At 34.4% G+C, this 20,691-nt stretch overlaps 1 protein-coding gene across 3 annotated transcripts in view; it reads right to left on the minus strand.

Moving 5' to 3' along the window:
* LOC145268330 (adenylate kinase 7-like) overlaps positions 1-20,691 on the minus strand; it is a 107,186-nt gene that overhangs the window by 15,509 nt on the left and 70,986 nt on the right. For 2 of the 3 annotated variants that reach the window (XM_080123821.1, XM_080123820.1), the window contains exons 9-13: positions 18,185-18,262; positions 14,198-14,347; positions 12,921-13,049; positions 6,926-7,187; positions 5,199-5,456 (exon numbers count right to left, since the gene is read on the minus strand). In XM_080123821.1, coding sequence (XP_079979947.1) covers positions 5,199-5,456; positions 6,926-7,187; positions 12,921-13,049; positions 14,198-14,347; positions 18,185-18,262 — 877 coding nt within the window. The remainder of the gene's footprint in view (positions 1-5,198; positions 5,457-6,925; positions 7,188-12,920; positions 13,050-14,197; positions 14,348-18,184; positions 18,263-20,691) is intronic. The other variant, XM_080123822.1, reaches the window with a different exon arrangement.

A 20,691-nucleotide genomic window follows, 5' to 3' on the forward strand; every position in this document is an offset into this window, starting at 1 on the left:
TAACTCTCACCCACTCTTAACCTGTGTTGATTCAACTTATCTCTTATATTCTTGATGCTGCTGTTAGTATTTAGGGAGAGAGTGAATTTTTGAATGTTGCTTACTAATGGATTTATTTTATCATCTCAAAAAGGGTGTCAAATCTAATTGGTCCTGCATTGTCAACTAAGCTCCAACCTCTGTCCCATCACCACAATGTGGCATCACTATACTTGTATTACAAGTATTTTAATGGAATATGCTCGGATGAACTCATCGCACTTGTGTTACTTCTGACATATATACCCTCAACAAACCCATTTAGAAACAAAATCCCACCCCTTTTACTGTTGAGATTCGTAGATGCCGCAAAGCTATCTATTCTAACAGCCTCTTCCCTCAGACTGCTAGACTTTGGAATTCCCTCCCTGTTTCTTGTTTCACTGACTGTACTAACCTGCTGAAGTTTAAATGTAATGTGAACAAACATCTTGCTGCTCAACTCTTTACAGTCTCCTGTTAGACACAATCCTAAATAGTAGCCACTTATGCTCCAAGTGACAATATGCCTTGTTTGGAATAAAAGATTAAAAAGAAAAAAACTTTAATCTACATAAGGTGTTTAAAGTTTTTTCTTTTTAATCTACATAAGGCGTTTGTTCACACTGTAACGCATTGTATAAATTAGATAGCAATATAATAAATCTCTTTACTTCTGCATTATCCAAATGGATAATATTCAAATAAAGAGATTTAGAATTTTTAGTTATGCAAGCAGAATGTCTCAGCAGATATGTCATCTTCTTTTTCTTTCTTCTTCCGTTTATTTAACGTCAATTTTCCCTGGTTCAGAGATCATGCATTTTCTGATATATTGCAAGCTCGATCTCCAAAATTCTCATGATTCAGCAGGCAGCAGTCTCCAGACTCCACCCTGTGCAATATTGCCCAGTCACTTGCTTTCAAATTTTCTTTGGCCAGTCAACCTTTCTGTGATTTAAGACATTCATGCTTTTGCAACGGTTCATCCGAGATGATGAGCGTTCTACAAATTTTTTTTAACTGAAATCAAAAAATATGGGCAATAATTAAAATACATAACAAATAAATGTTTTCAAAGGCAAGATGAGTTACTCTTCTACCTATCTGGAAAAGTTTTTAGTAGTCAATGAACAATCAATCAGAAACAAATCAGTTTCTTCAGCACTATCTTTGATGAGAACGGGATACACCCAGATCCCCCAAAAACGGAGGAAATAAAATCACTCCCAATCCCAACTAATGTTATTGAGTATTAAAAGGTATTAGAAATTATTACCTACATGGCACCAATCATTCCTAGGCTTTCAGACCTCGCAGCAAACCTAAGAGAATTCTTGAAAAAAGATGCTGACTACAAATAAAGCAATAGCCACCAAAAATCGCTCCATGAAATAAAGGACTTAATATGCAAGGATATGTTACTCCGCTATTATGAACCTTCAAAAAAGTCTGTTATACAAGTGGATGCATCATCCAGAGGACTGGGAGCAGCCCTAATCCAAGAACGAAGACCCATAGCTTTCACTTCAAAATCATTGACCAAAAAAGAGCAGCGCTATGCCAATATCAAACAACAGCTTTTGGCTGTCATTTTTGGCTGTGAACGCTTTTAAACTTTACGGTTGTTCATTTGAAGTTAAAAGTGGCCACAAAACCTTGGGAATGATTTGCCTCAAGAACTTAACAGCAGCATCATTCCAACTTCAATGAATATGACATGATCATCAAGGATCGACCAGGCAATGAGATGCTATTGGCTAATGCATTGTCTAGATTGCCCAGCAAAAGGAATAAAGAAGTCATTGACCTAGATATCAAGGTAAACTTTGTGCAATTCTCGATCGAAAAATTAAAACAGATTTGTCAAGCAACGAACACCAATCCAATTTTGTGCAAATTGAGGGTGCTGATTCTTAAGGGTTGGCCAGAATCTTATAGAAAACTACAAAAGACCTTCAACCATACTGGTTTTATCAAAATGGCTCTCTATTGAGAAGGGTGTATTGCTAAAAAAATAACAGGATACTGATCTCTAAATCAATGCAACCGGAGATATTAGAAAAGTTACATTATTGGCACCAAGAAAGTGACAAATGTAAACTAAGAGCCAAAATCTGTGGTTTCTGGAGTGGCATCAATTGTGACATCGACGTGATAATACAGCAATGTGTTATATGTCAAGAACTCCAGGCCTTCATACCACATGAGATCCCTGCATGACCATGGCAAATCATAACTACTGACATTTTCAGCCTTAATTGCCTCCTCATAGCGGATTACTATTCAAAGTACCCTTTCATCTGCAAACTAAAAGAATTCTCCAACAAGGAAGTAATCGCTTGTATCAAACAAATCTTTGCTGAACAAGGAGTAACAAAAAGGCTTATCAGTGACAATGGCTCACAGTTTAGCTCTCAGCATTATAGAGAATTTGCTAAAATATAGAATTTTGAGCACAATATCACTTCTCCCAGGTACCCCCATTTGAACGGTATGGGAGAACACTGCATACAGACCATAAAAGCATCCACAAAGAAAGCTATACTAAGCAATCAGGATGTAAATATGAGCCTATTATGTCTCCAATTAACCCCGATATATCATGTTATCCGATCCCCAGGAGAAGTACTCTTTAATTTTAAGCTGGTCAGCAATCTCCTCACAAAATGCACCAAACCAAAATGTCCAAAAAGAGAAAATTCAGGATCGTCTACTACAGCAACAGCTGTTGCAGAAAAGACATGATAAGCATGCTAAGGATCTCCCTAATCTCAGCGCAGGACAACAGGTGTGAGTAGAAGATCAGGACATGAAAAGATGGACTCCAGCGGTCATCAAACAAGCCTGCAATGAAGCCTGGTCCTACATCGCAGAAACTGTAGGCATTTCAGGGAAGATACCCAGTTTCCTAATACAACGCAGACATTTCTACATGATTCACCCTTGCATTACACTCAGTTTACATAACCCAACATTGCAAACATACATTCTGCAGAAACTCCCAACACACTCACCAACATCTGCATACTCTCTGTAGAAACACACAGACCTGCACAAAAAAACACAATCCAGCAACAGCTAACCATTTGGAACAATTACAAGATTGGGTCATGTCATAAAACCCATCAAAAGGTATGACCTATAGCAACCTCTTCTTGAACATTCATTTCTTTAATGAAAGTGAGACGTCATGATATTTCTTATTTTGTTGTTTTACCTGTACAAGTTGCGTCCCTTTATAATATAATAAAATGGCTTCCATAGATTAATGCCGTCTCGTTAGTTCTTCTCCTTACTTGTACTTACAAATATTACAAAAAAGGTACCACACTGCAACAAAACATTTTAACTTTTCTGTGATTTACCTTTAACCTAAACGAGGTTGAAACCTTAATAAAATAGAAAGATAATAAAGAAAAAGCACTGTTCCTAACTAATTTTTAATCATAATTTTTCATTCAAAACAAAGAAGAAAAAAAAGATTAAAATATAAAAAACAAAAAAAATAAAATAAACACCGTAAAATTTATGAATCTCTGACTGAGAAGGACTCAGTGGAACTGACAACACAATTTTGCTGAGAAGGCAAATAGACATTCTTTTGCTTTCTTGTTTTTGTTGTTATGTTTTGTTTGTTTTTGCATTAATAAATGCGTATTGTTGTTCAGTTAAGCCTGTCTCACGTTGTCCTTGTCTTTAATATTATCAATAATTTATACTTTTCTTTATATGCCTCCCCACGAGGAGGACTGAGGGGGGAAACGTAAGTGTTAAGAAAACACAGAATACAGCATTGGTGTCAGAAATATAGAATACTAGCAGGCTGCCCGTCGTTTCCTGGTCATACAACACACATAAATATTGAATAAAATAAAACAAGATATAAATGATGCTTTAGACGTTATGTGAATAAAAAGGAAAAACCTAAAAGAGTAAAAACAAAATTAAATCAACGTTTCGTCCCCATTTCAAAGGACATCATCAGAATTTCTAGGCGAGGATGTACAGGAAAGCGGTCATATCACATGCGAAAGAGGAGAAGTTCAATTCTCTTTCTGTTCTGGAGAGAAAAAAATTTTCATGATGAAAAGAGAATTTATATCAAGTGTGTGGAGGGGGGGGGGGGTCGGGTTATATACATATATGCATTTTTTTTTTTTATCATCATCAACCAGGATCTAAATTAATGTTTTGTTCATTTATTATTATATTACCTATGATTGGGGCTACATTATAAAATCCTTTTCTTTGTTTGATGGTGCTAATGTTTGAAATTAAAGCAGATTCAATAAGTCTCCGTTTTGCTCTATCTGGGATGGATTTTAAGATTTTTGCACGTTCAAAGCCGAAAGAGTGGCCATGTTCGACACAGTGGGAAAAGAGTGCATTTAAGGGGTTGGCATTTCTTATGTCCCTTTTATGTTCGCTTAGTCTGATTTCAAAATTTTGCTGTGTCTCACCTATGTATGATTTTTGCAGTCATTACATGGGATGGAGTAAATACCGTCGTTTCCTGGTCATACAACACACATAAATATTATATTTTAATCAATACAGAAACACATGTGCATGTGGGTATTATGTTTTTCTCTAATCAGTTCACTTCTTGTAAGTAAAAAAAAAAAAAAAATACTCGAGCTGAGATCGAAACCAAAACCTAAAGACAGTGAGTCAAGTACGATAGCCATTAGACCAGCATGACACAAAATTTAAAAGGTGCTTGCAAACTACTTATCCTTAACATAAGGAATCTGTAATGTGAACCATTCACGCATAGGCATTCATAAAACAGTTAGCAAAGAGATCAAAACCAATGACTCCCACATAAGAAATTTTCAATTTTACCCCTTAGCAGCCCCTTTTTTCAGGATGGAAACGGGTTAAAAAGTTTTCTGCATATCTGAATATCCCATTTACCAAATTTCAAGTCTGTAGATCAAACATTTGTTATGTATGAAGGTTGAGTATATAGGTTGAGAAGTGTCCTCACATACACACACACACACACATTCTCACTTTTATAGATATATAGATAAACAATGGGCAAATCAATTTTACAAACACATTTAGGCTGCATACAGAAATCCAGACTACTTTGCTTGGAAGGATACATGTGCTTTGTTAAACTTGAACATCTCAAAAAATTTAAAAAAAAAACAAAAAAACTTTTTCCTTACCAATTTTTATTGGGTGCAATTCTAGTTCGTCAAAATAGTTCAGAACGGTGTTGTCCTCTGTATTATTTCTGCGAAATTCTGCAAGTCTCCGACTGAATCCTTCTTCTGTATTATGCGTCCCTACAACCACGCTTTCAGGAAGCATACAGATACGATTTTGCAAGAATTCATCGTCTGCCTCCAAAGAAAATATGAACTCAGGCATAATGATCTTAGCATCACCGGATTCTTTCTCATCTTCTTCATCGTCTCCAGTTGCTGTTAAATTTAAGAAAGAATCAACATATTTTTTTTATTATTAAAGGATGCACTCAATAAAAGTACAATAAATAAGGGTACACTGAATAAGGGTACATCCAATAAGGGTATATTAATTAAGGATAAGTTCAGTAAGTGTACATTAAATATCAATACATTTAATAAGAGCTAACTATTCCTCTGGCCTTCGTCAAGTGGTAACCGCGACGGATAGGAACTCTGAATCTCCTAACTGCATTGACTGCAATTACTGCCTTCCATCGTTGTTGTCGTCTCACCACGTTTTTGGCCAAGTAAGTTTCTGGCCCGCTTTGGGTAGGATTGAAACTGCTATTTTCAGACAATTCTCACCTGGAACCGTAGAGATTCAACGTCTCTATCCACTGCACCACGGGCCGTGGCTCAGTTGATTGAGATGTTGAATCTCTACGGTTCTAGGTGAGAATTGTCTGAAGATAGCAGTTTCAATCCTACCCAAAGCAGGCCAGAAACTTACTTGGCCAAAAACGTGGTGAGACGACAACAACGATGGAAGGCAGTAATTGCAGTGAATGCAGTTAGGAGATTCAGAGTTCCCATCTGTCGCGGTTACAACCTGACGATGGCCAGAGGAATAATTGGACGAAACGCCATGAAACAACTAAGAAAAGATGAGGATAATAGTCAGCAATAAATAAAATGAATAAATAATACTCATCTCAATGAATTCCAATTAAAATAGTATATTTAATAAGAGTACATTAAATAAGGGTACACTCAATAAGGGTACATTAATAAAGATAGACTCAATAAGGGTACATAAAATAAGGGTACACTTAATAAAGGTACATTAAATAAAGGTACACTCAATAAGGATACCATTAATTAGGGTGACCTCAATAAGAATACACTAAATAGGAGTTCATTCTTTCATGATCCGTATGAATCAAATAATTCTATCATTGCCATTGGTTTCCCTGATATCTTTCTAGTTGGAATTATTTCTAGAAAAACATTGGATACTTACAGGAGGACAACGTGAAGGTTGCTAACATCCCTAAGTAAAAACGTTCCATGGACAAACTGGACTCGAACTTGGCATACCCAGGTTATCAGTCTGTGTCATTTTATTAACCACTTACCCAACATCAGCCCCAATTATAGGGGTTGGTCTTACAGCTTATGTCAAGATTAGCTCCTATAAGTTTGTTTTTATAATCGAGCTAATGGTAAACGCTTTTTCTTCTTAACTAAATGAATCCTATAAAAACGAAGACTTCTTTTGACAAATATAATAACTAGGGCTATGACCACAGAATATTTTTATCATTGTTTTGACTCAAGTATATATCCGACACAGCTAGACACTGTTAATCAACCTAGAACCACATCACTCTATTTAAAAGCATATAAGATATCAACAGATACACACTCGAGAGGCAAAACAATGAAAAGAATATGCTGTTGTCATAGTCCTAATAATGACTTACCTTCAAACAATTTTGTTTGCTCAGCAGTTTTGGGGAATCCATCAAGGATGTAACCTTGGTTCTGACACGGTTTGGATAAGAGTTTTTCTCTTACCATCATAATCAATAAACCATCATCCAATCGCTGATTATTTTGCTCTTTGCAGTCATTGATCTCTTCAAGTTTGGTAATTGCAGATTGGATTTTTGCGTCTTCTTCTTCATCAATTATTTGTTCTTCGGATTGTTGATTGATTGTGCGACCGCGTTGTTCCAATTCCACCTGTTTGAATTGAATTACTCTTACATTACATGGTTTTCTTTGTAATTAATAAATTAATATCCAAGTGTACATGAAAGCTGTTAGCAAGGTAGAAAACCGGGATGGTGAAGTGGTGTATGAACAAAAACAGATAAACAAACAAAAGCTCTTATTAAACGTATAAATCTTTGTATATTCATTGTTTCAAAATCATTCACTTGTATAAATCAGTAAATATGAACTTCCTATTTAATATGATTAGAATGGTAAGATGTCTTTGATAATTTCGAGAATATACTTCTCTTTTTCAAAAAGAAAACAAACCAAAAGAATGGCATAAAAAAGGAGAGAATGCCATAAGAACAGGATAGAAAACAGCAGAAAATAACAAGAGGTATGTTTTAAATATTAATTTACTATTAACCCTATTATTCCTATCACTATTTGTTACGTAGATTAATGTATTGGGTTTCTTTATTTTTATTATTGTTTTATTTAATTTTTATTGAAATTGAAACCTTAAATATACATATATATTGTTGGCTCTGTCGATCTCGAGGGATCATGAAATTCCGCGTCCTGATTCAGTCGGGGGGTTGCAGCTTGTGGTGTGGCTGTGCAGGCCGATGCAGGAGCCACAGGACCTGCCACAGTTGCTGCAGATGTAGCTTTTCTTTCTCTCTGCCTGGGTCTGGTTCGAAGCTGAATCTGTCCTCTCCTTTCTATGGGCTAGCTTCTTCCACTAATGTGTGGTTCTTCTCCTCTTGGATATCTCAGCCCTCATATATTTATTTATTTATTCATTTTCAGAAAGTTTAGATGAGTCATTGGTACCGTCAGTTTGAAACCTGATAATAGGGAACCGTTTTAGGCCCCCATATCAAGCTCTCCACAGCCAATCTATCTCGTCTATTTGTAACTGAAAGTGGAAACATACACATATATTACAAGATCTCATGGAAATAACAACATTCAATGGTCATGTCGCTCAGTAACTACAATTGATTACACTCTGTAAGCAATTCTTTTTCAGTTATAATTATATAATAAAACATTATATTTTTTGATCTATACAGAAGCATTTTCATCGAATTTATTTCTTCATATTTGTGTTGTATCACTTACAGTGGCAATTTTATCCCAATACTGTGAGTATAAAAGAACTGAAAACTCATTAGAAAATTTGATGTAATCTGAATGAGTGGAAACTTTAAAATGTGTGCATTTCTAAATCCTCAACAAAGTTTGGTAATTATCACATGTCAGCAGGAAGACCCGACATTTCCTGGAATTGAATGAGGAACACTACTGTGTACTTTTTCACTATCATAACACCATAGTGCTTTTTTTGTCTTTACTAGTCCCTTCCTCCTGGTGCTTTCTTTTTGATATGTCCCATGAAAGGAATATAAATCATTTGAATTAGCTGAGTGGGTCTTACTACATTATTCGAGTAATTTGGTGAGACACTTTACTGCACGAGTGTTTGTGGTCGAAGCTGGTGTTCATAGCATGAGGCTTGTAATGTACCTTATAATGTCTGCCCTAGGTGGGTCCACTAGTCGATATGTATGGCTTTAACTAGCCAATCATAATCTTGTAAGAAGGAAGAACCCGGATGTACTCATATTTATTACATCATTTTTTATTTTCTTTGTTTTTCTTTGTTTTTTCTATTTTCGTTATTTTGTTTTATCATATTCCATTATTTCCTTTTTTCTCCTTTTTTCATTCTTTTCTTTTCTCATCTTTCTTTATTTCCTTGATTCTATTATATTTATTACTACCTCTGGTCAGAAATAGTTGGTGCAGAATTAAAACTGTCCGCGTTTTAGGTTTTGTCACGCACCATTTCAATATTTTAGGGGGTAACTGGTAGTACTTTAGACCGTGCTTAATTGAAAAAGAACAGTTTTTGTTCTAAAAGTGATTTAGAGTTTAATCTATGCACATTACTTTGTTGACTGTTATATAATCTATTTTTAAAAATACCCGCAGTGGCTATATAAATATGGAAAATGTAGTTGATGCCAATGTGGAAGGTAAAAACAGAAGTGATAAGAGAGAATTGACAAATTCAAGACAAACAACAGTTCTGCAAGCGTTGCTACAAAGGTCAAAAGGGCGCATCCTAGAATGAGGTGCAATCAAAGATGTTGCAACAAAATTCGGTAGAGGAAGAAATACTGTAGGCAGAATTTGGTCACAAGCACTAGACAGTTCGTCTGATATATCGGTGCCAATGGATTCTTTGAGCCGTAAGTTTCTCTATGGCCGAAAAAAGAAGGACTATAGTTCACAGTTGGCAAAAATAAACACCATTCCCTTGAGAAAAAGAACCACTTTGAGGTCTACTGCTCAAGCATGTGGAATACCTAAGACAACGTTGATTGCAAGGATGAAAGATGGCGAAATTCGGGTACATTCAAATGCTGTAAAACCACTTTTCACAATAGAAAACATGAAATGTCGCGTTGATTTTTGCAGTTCGCAGTTGGATTTAAATCGAGGAACTTTTAGAGAAATGTTTGATGTCATACATATTGATGAGAAATGGTTTTACATGACGCAAAATGCAAGGAAATTTTATTTAGGCAAAGACGAACATGACCCTTTAACAACCATTAAAAGCAATCGTTTCATTACAAAGGTAATGTTTCTTGTTGCCGTGGCTTGACCCCATTGGGATCCACATCGCAAACGTTACTTTGACGGGAAGGTTGGAATTTGGCTATTTGCCAAACAAGAGGTGGCTAAACATAACAGCAGAAACAGGCCTGCTGGAACAATGGTAACTAAAGTCATGGATACAATCACGAAAATTCAGATTCGTGAATTCCTTGTTGAAAAGGTCCTTGTTTCCACACGGAACAAATGGGCAAGTGGATCCATTGCACAACGAATCATAATTCAACAAGACAATGCTAAGCCACACGTACATCCAATGGACCTGATGTTCAAACAAGAATCGGAGAGATTAGGGCTGAACATTGAACTGGTTAACCAGTCTGCAAACAGTCCGGATCTGAATGTGCTTGACCTAGGTTACTTCGATCCAATCCAATCAATTCAACACCAAAAGGCTCCAAAGAATATTGATGAATTAATTGAAGCAGTTGAAACTACCTTTCAAGAATTAGAAAAATCAAAGTTGAACAACATTTTCCTGACATTGCAGGAGACAATGGAACAAATAATTTTGGCTGATGGTGGCAACAATTACAGGCTTCAGCATATATCAAAAGCACAGCTAGAAAGAAAAAGAAAACTTCCCACTTCAATTTTGCTATCAGAAGAATTGAAAAGTAAATTAACACAATTGAATAACTAGTTAGATGTTTTAGCTTTTTGCATTATTTTTTTGTATATTTATTGAATCATACATTGTAAGAATGTACGTACAATCAATTGTCAATTTGATTAAGTATAATCATTTGGTTAACCTGTATTTCCTTTCAAAAGTACTGCCTTATAAAACTTGAAACTTGTATGCACCAAGTATTTCTGACCAAACTGAAAATTTTGTGCACCAAGTATTTCCAACCGGAGGTAGTATTATATACTAGCAGGAAGCCCTGACGTTGCCCAGGAGTGAATGAGGATGACTAATATGTAGTTTTTCACTCTACTCATGACACCATATAACTTTCTTTGTCTTTACCGGACCTCTACTCTTATTCTGCCCCCCTCCCACTAATATAGTCAGATGAAGTTGAAATGTTGGAAATCTTTCTGAATTATACATATTATTTTTCAGTTGTAATTATATAATAAAAAAATTATATTTGTTGATCTATACAGAATCGTTTTCATCCAATTTTTTCTTCATGTTGATGTTTTACCACTCACAAAGACCATACTATTTCATGTTGAAATCAAAAATGCAATAGCATAATGCATTAAAGTGAACTTTTTAAAAATGCTATTTTTAAAAAAATAGTCATGAAATTAGATTCACTAACATGAAAAAAAAAACGTTTTGTAAGCTGTTGTATCATTTAAACTGACTTTAAAATTCTTACCAAATTCTCATCTATTAAAAGAAATGATTGAAAGTTTTTGAAGCAATTTACATCCAATCATTTTATAAGTTTTATGGTTCTCCTATTGTGCCCTGTTTTGTATGAGAAACAGACTTATCTCCCTTGTTTTCACTTAACCTTTAGTATTTCAAATTAAAAATGGTGGATCATTAATAACAATGTTCTTTTTTATAAAGTATGATTTTAGCAGATCTTCTACTCTATCATTATTCATGATTTTTGGATTTCTTACTCATTTTGACATGAAACAGTGGAAGGAAACTCAAATGGAGAGCTAAACAGCAGAGAGAGTCCTTAGAAGAGAAAACCCCTTCAATCAAGTGTTTTGGCCCTTAACTCCTTATACTCTTGGGGGGGGGGGGCACATCCAGGTCATGACTAGGATGTCTCTCTGCTACTACGTTTTTTTAATTTTTTTTCAAATGCCGTAGATGGATGTCTTAACCACCGTAAAATTAAGGAAATTAAGATAATTATGTAATTGTCCTTTTATTTAAAATGCATTTTTTAATTTTTTTTTTTACATAAGATAAAAACACCATTTATACCTTAACAACAATTAGTTAGACTTTTATAACAAAATCGATTCAATTGATAATTTCATAACCAGATCATACCATAATAATTAAATTTAAGTTCCAAAATCAAAATCAAAGAAATAATGAGAATTTGGTAAAATTAATCGAAACGAATTTGCTCCAGTCAAAAAAGTTTTTAAAAATAACAATATAATTTAGGACATGAACGAAGATGTTTTGTTTTATTTGAATTCTTCAGATTACGGTTCTCATCACAACGTCTTGGTCGATGTAACCTCCAACCTTCTTTAGGGGATCTGTACGGAATAGCATGTTCTCATTCCATCAGCCATGACTGGGTAGAAGTTCTAGTTGATAAATTCACAATTGTATTTTTGAGAGGGCCCTCAATCTCCAGAAGAGGGTAACTTACAACTGAACTTTTACTAAATACTTTATCCACTACGCTATAAATCCTAGTAAATAAATAACACTGAAGTTGAAAACAGTAGTTTGAAGAATCCAAATAATACAAATCTCAAAAATTCAGAAACATAAACGAATGTGGTGTTTTGGGTTTGTATTACTGTACACATAGATTCGAAAAAGTTGTCAAAAAACAAATATATAACAAATAAATGTTATCAAAGGCAAGATAAGTTACTTTTCTGCCAAACTGGATATATTTTTTGTGTTTTTATTCAATGTAACATATTTATTCAACTCGAAAAACATACAGTGTTTACCGATGTATTGGAAAATTCAAGATGGCGCCTCACTCCCTCTTTAACACCGTAAGTTTGGGAAAAGGTGTTATAAATAAAAAAACTATACAAAATACTATTTAAAAATCCGCCGAATATATGTCAACCTATGTCACGGTAACATATATTGAGCGAGTTTTTAACAGTATTTTATCCAGTTTTTTATTTATAACGCCTTTTCCCAAACTTACCGTGTTAAGGAGAGAATCAGACGCCATTTTGAATGTTTCAATACATCGGTAAACACTGTATGGTTTTTGAGCTGAATAAACATGTTACATTGAATAAAAACACGAAAAATATATCCAGTTTGGTAGAAAAGTAACTTATCTTGCCTTTGATAACATTTATTTGTTATATATTTGTTTTTTGACAACTTTTTCGAATCTATGTGTACAGTAATACAAACCCGGTGTTTTTTATACCAACCAAGTTTTGTATGTATTCATCAATAATGTCTTTCAATTTGAGATGATGTAATTTGTAATGTTTACACAATTGTTCCGCAACCGTCGATTTCCCAACACCAGGGGGACCAAAGACACAAACACGTAATGGCTGAAAATATAAGTTGATCAAGACTAATGCAATTAAATAGTGGATTTTTTAAATACATCTTTTTATTTCCAACATTAAAGAAAATGAGTTGAAAAAATAAGTAACGACATAATGTTTAGCACATCAAGGATGCGTTTGTTCTTAAAATACGATCTGCACATTTCTAGGGTGCCCGCCATAAGAATACTTTGAATAAGCATACACTCAATAAGGGTACATTAAAAAGGGTACACTCAATAATGGGTACATTCAATAATGGGTACATTCAATAAAGATACAAGCAATAAAAGAGCACCCAATAAAGAAACATTGTATAAGGGTGAACTCAATAAAGGTACAAGCAATAAAAAAGCATTCAATAAAGGTACACTAAATAAAGGTACATTCAATAAGAGTGCACTCAACAAAAGTACATTCTATAAAAGTGCCCTCAGTAAAGGTACATTAAATAAGGGTACACTCAATAAGGGCACACTCAACAAGAGTGCACTCAACAAGGGTACATTCTATAAGTGCACTCTATAGAGGTACATTAAGTAAGGGTACACTCAATATGGGGGCACTCAATAAGGGTACAGTCAATAAGAGTACACTCAACTCAACAAGGTGTATTCTATAAGAGTGTACTCTGTAAAGGTACATTAAATAAGGGTACACTCAATATGGGGGAACTCAATAAGGATACACTCAATGAGTGCACTCAACAAGGTACATTCTATAAGAGTGTACTCTGTAAAGGTACATTAAATAAGGGTACACTCAATAAGAGTGCACTCAACAAGGGTACATTATAAGAATTTACTCAGTAAAGGTACATTAAGTAAGGGTACACTCAATATGGGGGCACTCAATATGTATGCATGCAATAATGTACACTCAATACGGGAACACTCAATAAGGCTACACTATATAAGTATACACTCAATAAGGGTATGTTCAATAAAACGAAGATTACATTTAATGGAATTAATATTTTTAAGATACGTACATTTAAACTGTCTATTAAGTTATGCAAATCCTACATTTGTGTTAGTTTTTTATGCACTCTGGGCATAAAAAACTAACACAAATAAATTGAAATCTTATTCATGAAAATCTCTTTTTCTGGGAAATTTGTCAAACGTCGATGTTTTTTGTTCCATACATACCATCAATTTCCGTTCGTTTTTGTACTCTTTTACAATCTGAGATATGTTTTCTGCGAGTCCTAATTCTGAAACCCAATTTATTTTCATGTTCTCCTTCACAAAGATGGCGTCCATTGAGAGATTCACTTGAAGCATATCGAAATCAAGTTGCTGTAAAAAATTATGAACAAACACATAAGAAAAAAAAAAAAAAGGTAAGTCTGTATTTCTTTTTTGATGAGGACACTGTATATACCAAAAATTAGAATTTAAAGTAATAAATAAATTCATTAAAAAAAATATGCATTATTTTTTATTTCTAACTGTTATGAGTTTAAAAATATCAATGCTTTTAAACTCTGGAAATATTATTTTTGCTAATAAAAATAAAGCATATTTAACATTTTTATGTTATACTTTTAAAATAAAAGAAGAAAATAAAAAGAAACTTTTAATTTAATACAATTTTTACAACCCAGAGACACAGATAAGTCCATTATTGAAATTTAGATGTTTCTTTAAATACCTTTTAAAATATGTTGTTCTTTTCTTATGAGAGGGAACCTTTTTTATCATAGTGTCAATGGCCAGTGACTCCCTGTCTAAGAGTACATCTTTCAAACTGCTTGGCCTAACGTTCACAGGAAACATGGGTTGGAACAATTATATTGAAAACATTGCCAGGGCCACTGAGAAAAAGGTAGGCTCTCTCTACCGTGCTAGAAAACTACTGACACCTGAAAGTATCCTGTACCTCTATAAGGCCACCATTCGCCCATGTATGAAGTATTGTTGTCACATTTGGGCTGGTGCATCTGCTACTAGTCTCTCGCTCCTAGACAAGGTTCAGAAAAGAGTCGCCAATCTGATAGGCCCTGAACTGGCATCTAAGCTTCAGCCTCTGTCCCATCGACAAAACGTTGTATGCCTCTGCCTGTTCTACAAGTATTTTAATGGTGAATACTCTGACAAACTGCAGACACTTGTGCCCCCATGACGTAGACACCCTCGACAAACCCGATAGGCAGCTAAATCCCACCCCCACACAGTAGAGATCCCTAGATGTAGAAGATCTTTCTATTCCAGTAGTTTCTTCCCCAGAACCGCTAGACTCTGGAATTCCATTCCAAGTTCCTGCTTCCCCAACTGTACTGACATGCAGAAGTTCAAGTGCAACATAGTGCGCCAGTAGTTGCTGCCCCTGATAGTAGCCCCCTACACCAAAGTGGCAATGCACCTTGTTTGGGGTGAAATTGTAATAAAAAAAAAAAATAATAATGTCTGACTATATCTTCCATAGATACATTTAATAAAAGTTTCTATTGAAACGTATATAAAACAGCATAGTTGTTGAAACTGAGATTTTTTTTTAATGAATTATAATGGAGTACATTATTATATTATTAATAACATGGTACAGCAATAACAAGTGAAAATTGTCTCATCAGAAGCAAAGTTTGATTTATTAGCTTAAATACTATTTGAGCCTGACTATAAAAACTTGACAAGATGACTTATATGTTAGATATATGCATATGTAAAAAACAACAACAGGTAAACAAATTAAACACAGAAATAAATTATGAAAAAGGAGAGCTTTACTGGTTTCATTTGGATCAACAAACACCTTCAGAAAAGTGAAGATTTTTTGTTTCATTATATGATATATCATGTATTTTATCCATGTGTATATATATGTATTTATATACATATCTATAACAACTAAGAGTTAGCAAAAATTATTCAGTTGCAAAAAGTAGTTTTCTATAATTTAAAATAAACAACAGTAAAATAAAACTATTGTTAGTATAGAAAATCTAAACCTGATCACTATTATTATTATTATTATTATTTTCATTTTTCGGTACAACTTTACTACAGTGTGTCGTCTGAACTAATCGTGTATTTTTGAACAAAGGTGTTTCGGGGGAAAAACATTATTACATACTTGCATGTCATGTCAAAATTAGTATAAATTCCAAAAATCTTGAAAAATGGTCCAGTAGAAGATGTGCTAGAGCTGATTTTTTGGGAAAAAGCGTGCAGTATATATTGAGAAGAAGCAAGATGGCCGACCTGAAAAATAGTGTCATTGGATTCTACGCAAAGCAACTTAAATAGTAGAATGCAGTTATCTCTCCCTGATTTCGATCTTCCAAAGGGTTAATTTACAGTGAAAAAAAGTAACTTAAATAGTAGAATGCAGTTATCTCTCCCTGATTTCGATCTTCCAAAGGATTAATTTACAGTGAAGGAAAAAAGCAACTCTAATAGTAGAATGTAGTTATCTCCCCTTGATTTCGATCTTCCAAAGGGTTGATTTACAGTGAAAAATTTCAATTTCGAAAAATTCTGTTTTTAGTTACAATTATTTTTTACTGGACCAAAGCTCCAATTTAAACCCAATCAAGAATATTTGGTTCATAATATCTCATGCATTGGCCGAAAGAACTTTTAAGAACAATGACAAACTGTGTGAAGCTGTGCAAAACGAATGGAATAGTATCTCCTCTTCACAGTGTTCCACTTTGGTTGAGAGCATGTCTAAAAGGATTGATCTTTTAAAGAAATCAAAAGGGAATGCGATTCCATCCTAAGCATTTATTAAAGTAAATGTCTTGTTCTGTGTTATTAGTCTCGTTTAAGTTTCCTTGTTCAATTGTTCTTTGTTTGATATAGCATTTAGTGCAATAAAATGTATAAACTTTGTTTGGCCCATTTTTTTTTTTTTTTTTTGCTCACGAGTGTATCTTGAAATGAAGATAGCCTTGCTCAGTGTTAAGTTTACAGAGGTGGAAGAGAAGATCTCTTTCTTTATGTGTGCTTGGAAGATCTCTACTTACTCTAAAAATTCTTAAAGGGTCTCTGGGTGATCTCTAAAAGGTTTGGCCGGAATTAATACATCGCGGAGTGTGGTTGATCATTGTGTGATCAAGCTACCTTGCTAGGGTTGCTCTCTGCCAGAGGGAAAGACATCTAAATCTATTATATAATGGCCAGTTGCCTGTGTGCATGTGTGTTTCTATGTCCAGCTAAATTTTTTATTTTAAACTACAAAACAAACACTCATAAAGTTGATATATTCTTGATTAGTGTCATGCGGGATGAATAATATCTACAATTAAAAAAAAATTATTCATTCTTTGGGGGATCAACTGAGCCAGATGTCCCCAGGGATGGGTTAGTTTTTCAGTGTTATGTACTAATATGGAAAGAAAATGCTGACTCATTTACTTGGGAAATTAAATGAAGAAGAGGTGTGTGTGTGTGTGTGTGTGTGTGTGTGTGTGTGTGTGTGTGTGTGTGTGTGTGTGTGCACGCACACGTATGTGCGTGTGCGTGTGTGTGTGTGCGCACGTGTGTGTGTTTAGCTAGAGAGAAATGGTCTGAGTGGCAGAGAAGATGTGGCTTTGGAGAGAAAGATAGAGAGACATGTCAAGAGAGGTAAAGAAAGAGAAAAAGAGAGAGAGAGAGAGAGAGAGAGAGAGAGAGAGAGAGAGAGAAGTTTTAATAGAAATAGGTTACACTTTTGTTCCTGGGCAACACCGGGTAGCCCTGCTAGTATTTATGTAGAAAGAGTCGGTCACATCTTTGAAAACATTATTTTGTAAAGTTTATTTGAAAATTTTAGAAAACCAATTTTATAAAATATTTTATTAAATGATTAAAAAATTTTTTTTTTTCAGTATAAAACAACTTTTTTAAAGAAGTCTTTTTGTTGTTTAGGTTTCATTTTTTCTCTCTTCATTTTTCTGGTGGTATTAACCCTGAGGGGTAAGTCCATCGTGAAAAGGATACATCTGGCGTTATTGACGGTTATTGTCAGTCAGAAGTGATGCGTGCATGTTATGTGATTGGTAAGAATTTTAAATAGAAGGGGTTTGGTCACATTTTTGACAACATTATTTCCTAAGGTTTGCTGCAAAATCAATTTAAAACATTCAGTTACATTGATTATTGACTGTATTTTTTTTTTTTTTTTTCAATGAAGAAATAAATAATTCTTACGGTAAGTAAATTGTTAAGAAGAGCTTCTTCAGGTTTCATATAGATAATCTTTCCAGTCGTCAGCATCACACTTATTTTCTAAAAAAGAAAACAAAATTAATAAAAATATAACACAAAAATATTTTATTAAAAAAGAACAAAAAAATCCAATAGAAAAACAGTAATGTTTTCTTCACAATGCAATATTGAAGTTTAGTTTTGTCATGCATTTACAGCATTGTACATCTAGATAAGCTTCAATTTCCACAATCCACCCTTGTAGAGATTGATGGGGGGATTTCAGAAAAGACGGCTGGTCAATTTGATATAGTAAACCCAAAAGGGAGTAAATTCGATCACACTTCTTTGCCATGTACTTCCTCCCTTCACGTCACATCCTTCAGGGCTTTCAGTCTTGTGCAAGACGTGGTCCTGATCTTAACTTCCTAAGGTCATCCTTAACTAGCTGACTCCATGTCTTACTTGGTCTACTTCTCCCTCTAAATCCATCAACCTCGATAAAATTACATTCACTGACTAGATTTGCATCATCCATCCTTTCAACATGTTCATATCACAACAACCTATTCTAGTGCAAAACATCAACTATTTTGCGAATGTGTAATCTATTCCTCAACTTTTCTGATGACTCCCTACCTCTAGAAAAATAAGAAAAAATTAAAAGGTCACCCGTGAAGCGGGGTTGCTCGCTGGGCAAAAACAACGAGCATCTCACTTACGATTAATTTTTCAAAACATTTATACGAAAGTAAACATTTGGAAAAATCAATTAAAAACAAACAAATCATCAGACTTAGCTCTTTGTAATATATGTGAATTTATTTGCCTGGAATATCTCACTCGTGTTGTTTTTTAGTCCGAAAATAAAGAAAAGAAATCCTTCTTGACCGGTTCAATGTTTTTTGACGTCGCGTTGGAAATTAATTTTTTTAGGAAATGCGTCGAGTAAGGAGCTGAAGGAAAGATAAGAATGTTTTTCTTTCTTTTTGTGTATTGTTTCATCAATGGGAGATCAGCACAAGTGTGTTGCGGCTGTTGCGCACAAGCGACGGAGCGTGACAGTAACGCATCTTAACTCTTCGGGTGCCGAGCAAAAAAGAGGTCGAGAGAGTTCTTGAATTTTGGCGCCACGCCTTTTTTTCGGAGCTCTCCGGAAACGGTGAAATGTTCAAATGTCCTGACAAAATAAATTCCCGGGTAGACGCTACACCCGCATCTATCAAAACTTTAACCCGTTTTGTGTACACTAAAGAATTTAGATTCAGTCATCTCCTGTTGATATACAGTATAATCACATTTACACACCGGTTCTCATTAGATCATTGAAGTTAAGCAATGTTGAGTCTGGACAGCACCAGATGGGTGACAAATTTGACAATATCAGATGGGTGACCAATTTGGGAGTACCAGATGGGTGATTAATTTGGAGCTACCAAGCACTGTATGTTGCAAAAACTTAACATTATCAACTCTCCTAATGGGGAATATACATGTAACTGGGGACTACTTGTGAATTTTATACTCCCATGGAACTTCTTCCTTTGGAGGAAGCCAGTTAGACCTGAGTAGAGTTTGTGGTGCAATTTCATTTTAATTTTTTTCATTTCCTGTTGCTAGTACATTGAAAGGTACTATAGAAATGAACATTTCCCTGGCCAAACATCGTTATTACCCTACATAATTATCTTCAGTTTATTTATGACTCTTTCATATTTTAAACTATATCTGAACTCATATTACACTGTGTTCACAAAAGAACATTCTTCATTTTTTTTTTTTATTCCTTCATTAAGCCATGGTCTTAAAAACCATTAGCAATAGACAGAGGCTACTAAACTAATTAGGGAAATGCATAAAACTTAGGAACATCATGATAGTTAGACAATACAGAACTTCGGAAATGTGACAGTGATACATGTTCATTCACACAATTCTGAGGCAGTACATTCAGGACTGCCGAACACAATGTGAAAGGAGATCACCAGTACATCTCTGAGCAAACATTAGTGTGATTATGCAGAGGGTCTAATGTGAATGTATATCGTCGCAGGTTTGGTCTGTTCTGCCTCAGTACAGGGTGGTATTTATGCATTGCAGTGGGACAAGAACCACAAAATAATCTGTAGGCAACAGATACAACTGTTACATTCAACAGTAGATCTACTCCAAGCAGATCATATATTCCAGATGGAACAGGGTCGCAGCAGGGAATATATATATATATATATATATATATATATATATATATATATATATATATATATATATATATATATATATATGACAACATCTCTCTGCAGAAACTAATGTAGTTAAAATTATCTCCCCTGAATGGAGTATACATTTGTGAGTTCAATATGCCCTAAAATGTACATATTACTATTTCCTACACTAATCTTGTGACTCAATGAAAAACAAAAAAAGAAGAAAATAATCTCAAAGAACTCTTAATTCATATCCACTAATGGTTGCTACATTCTGTATTAATAAAATTGTTTATTTTTATT

The sequence above is a fragment of the Euprymna scolopes genome, chromosome 43 (genome assembly GCF_053919585.1).
Source record: "Euprymna scolopes isolate OS-2025 chromosome 43, ASM5391958v1, whole genome shotgun sequence".
NCBI lineage: Eukaryota > Metazoa > Mollusca > Cephalopoda > Sepiida > Sepiolidae > Euprymna > Euprymna scolopes.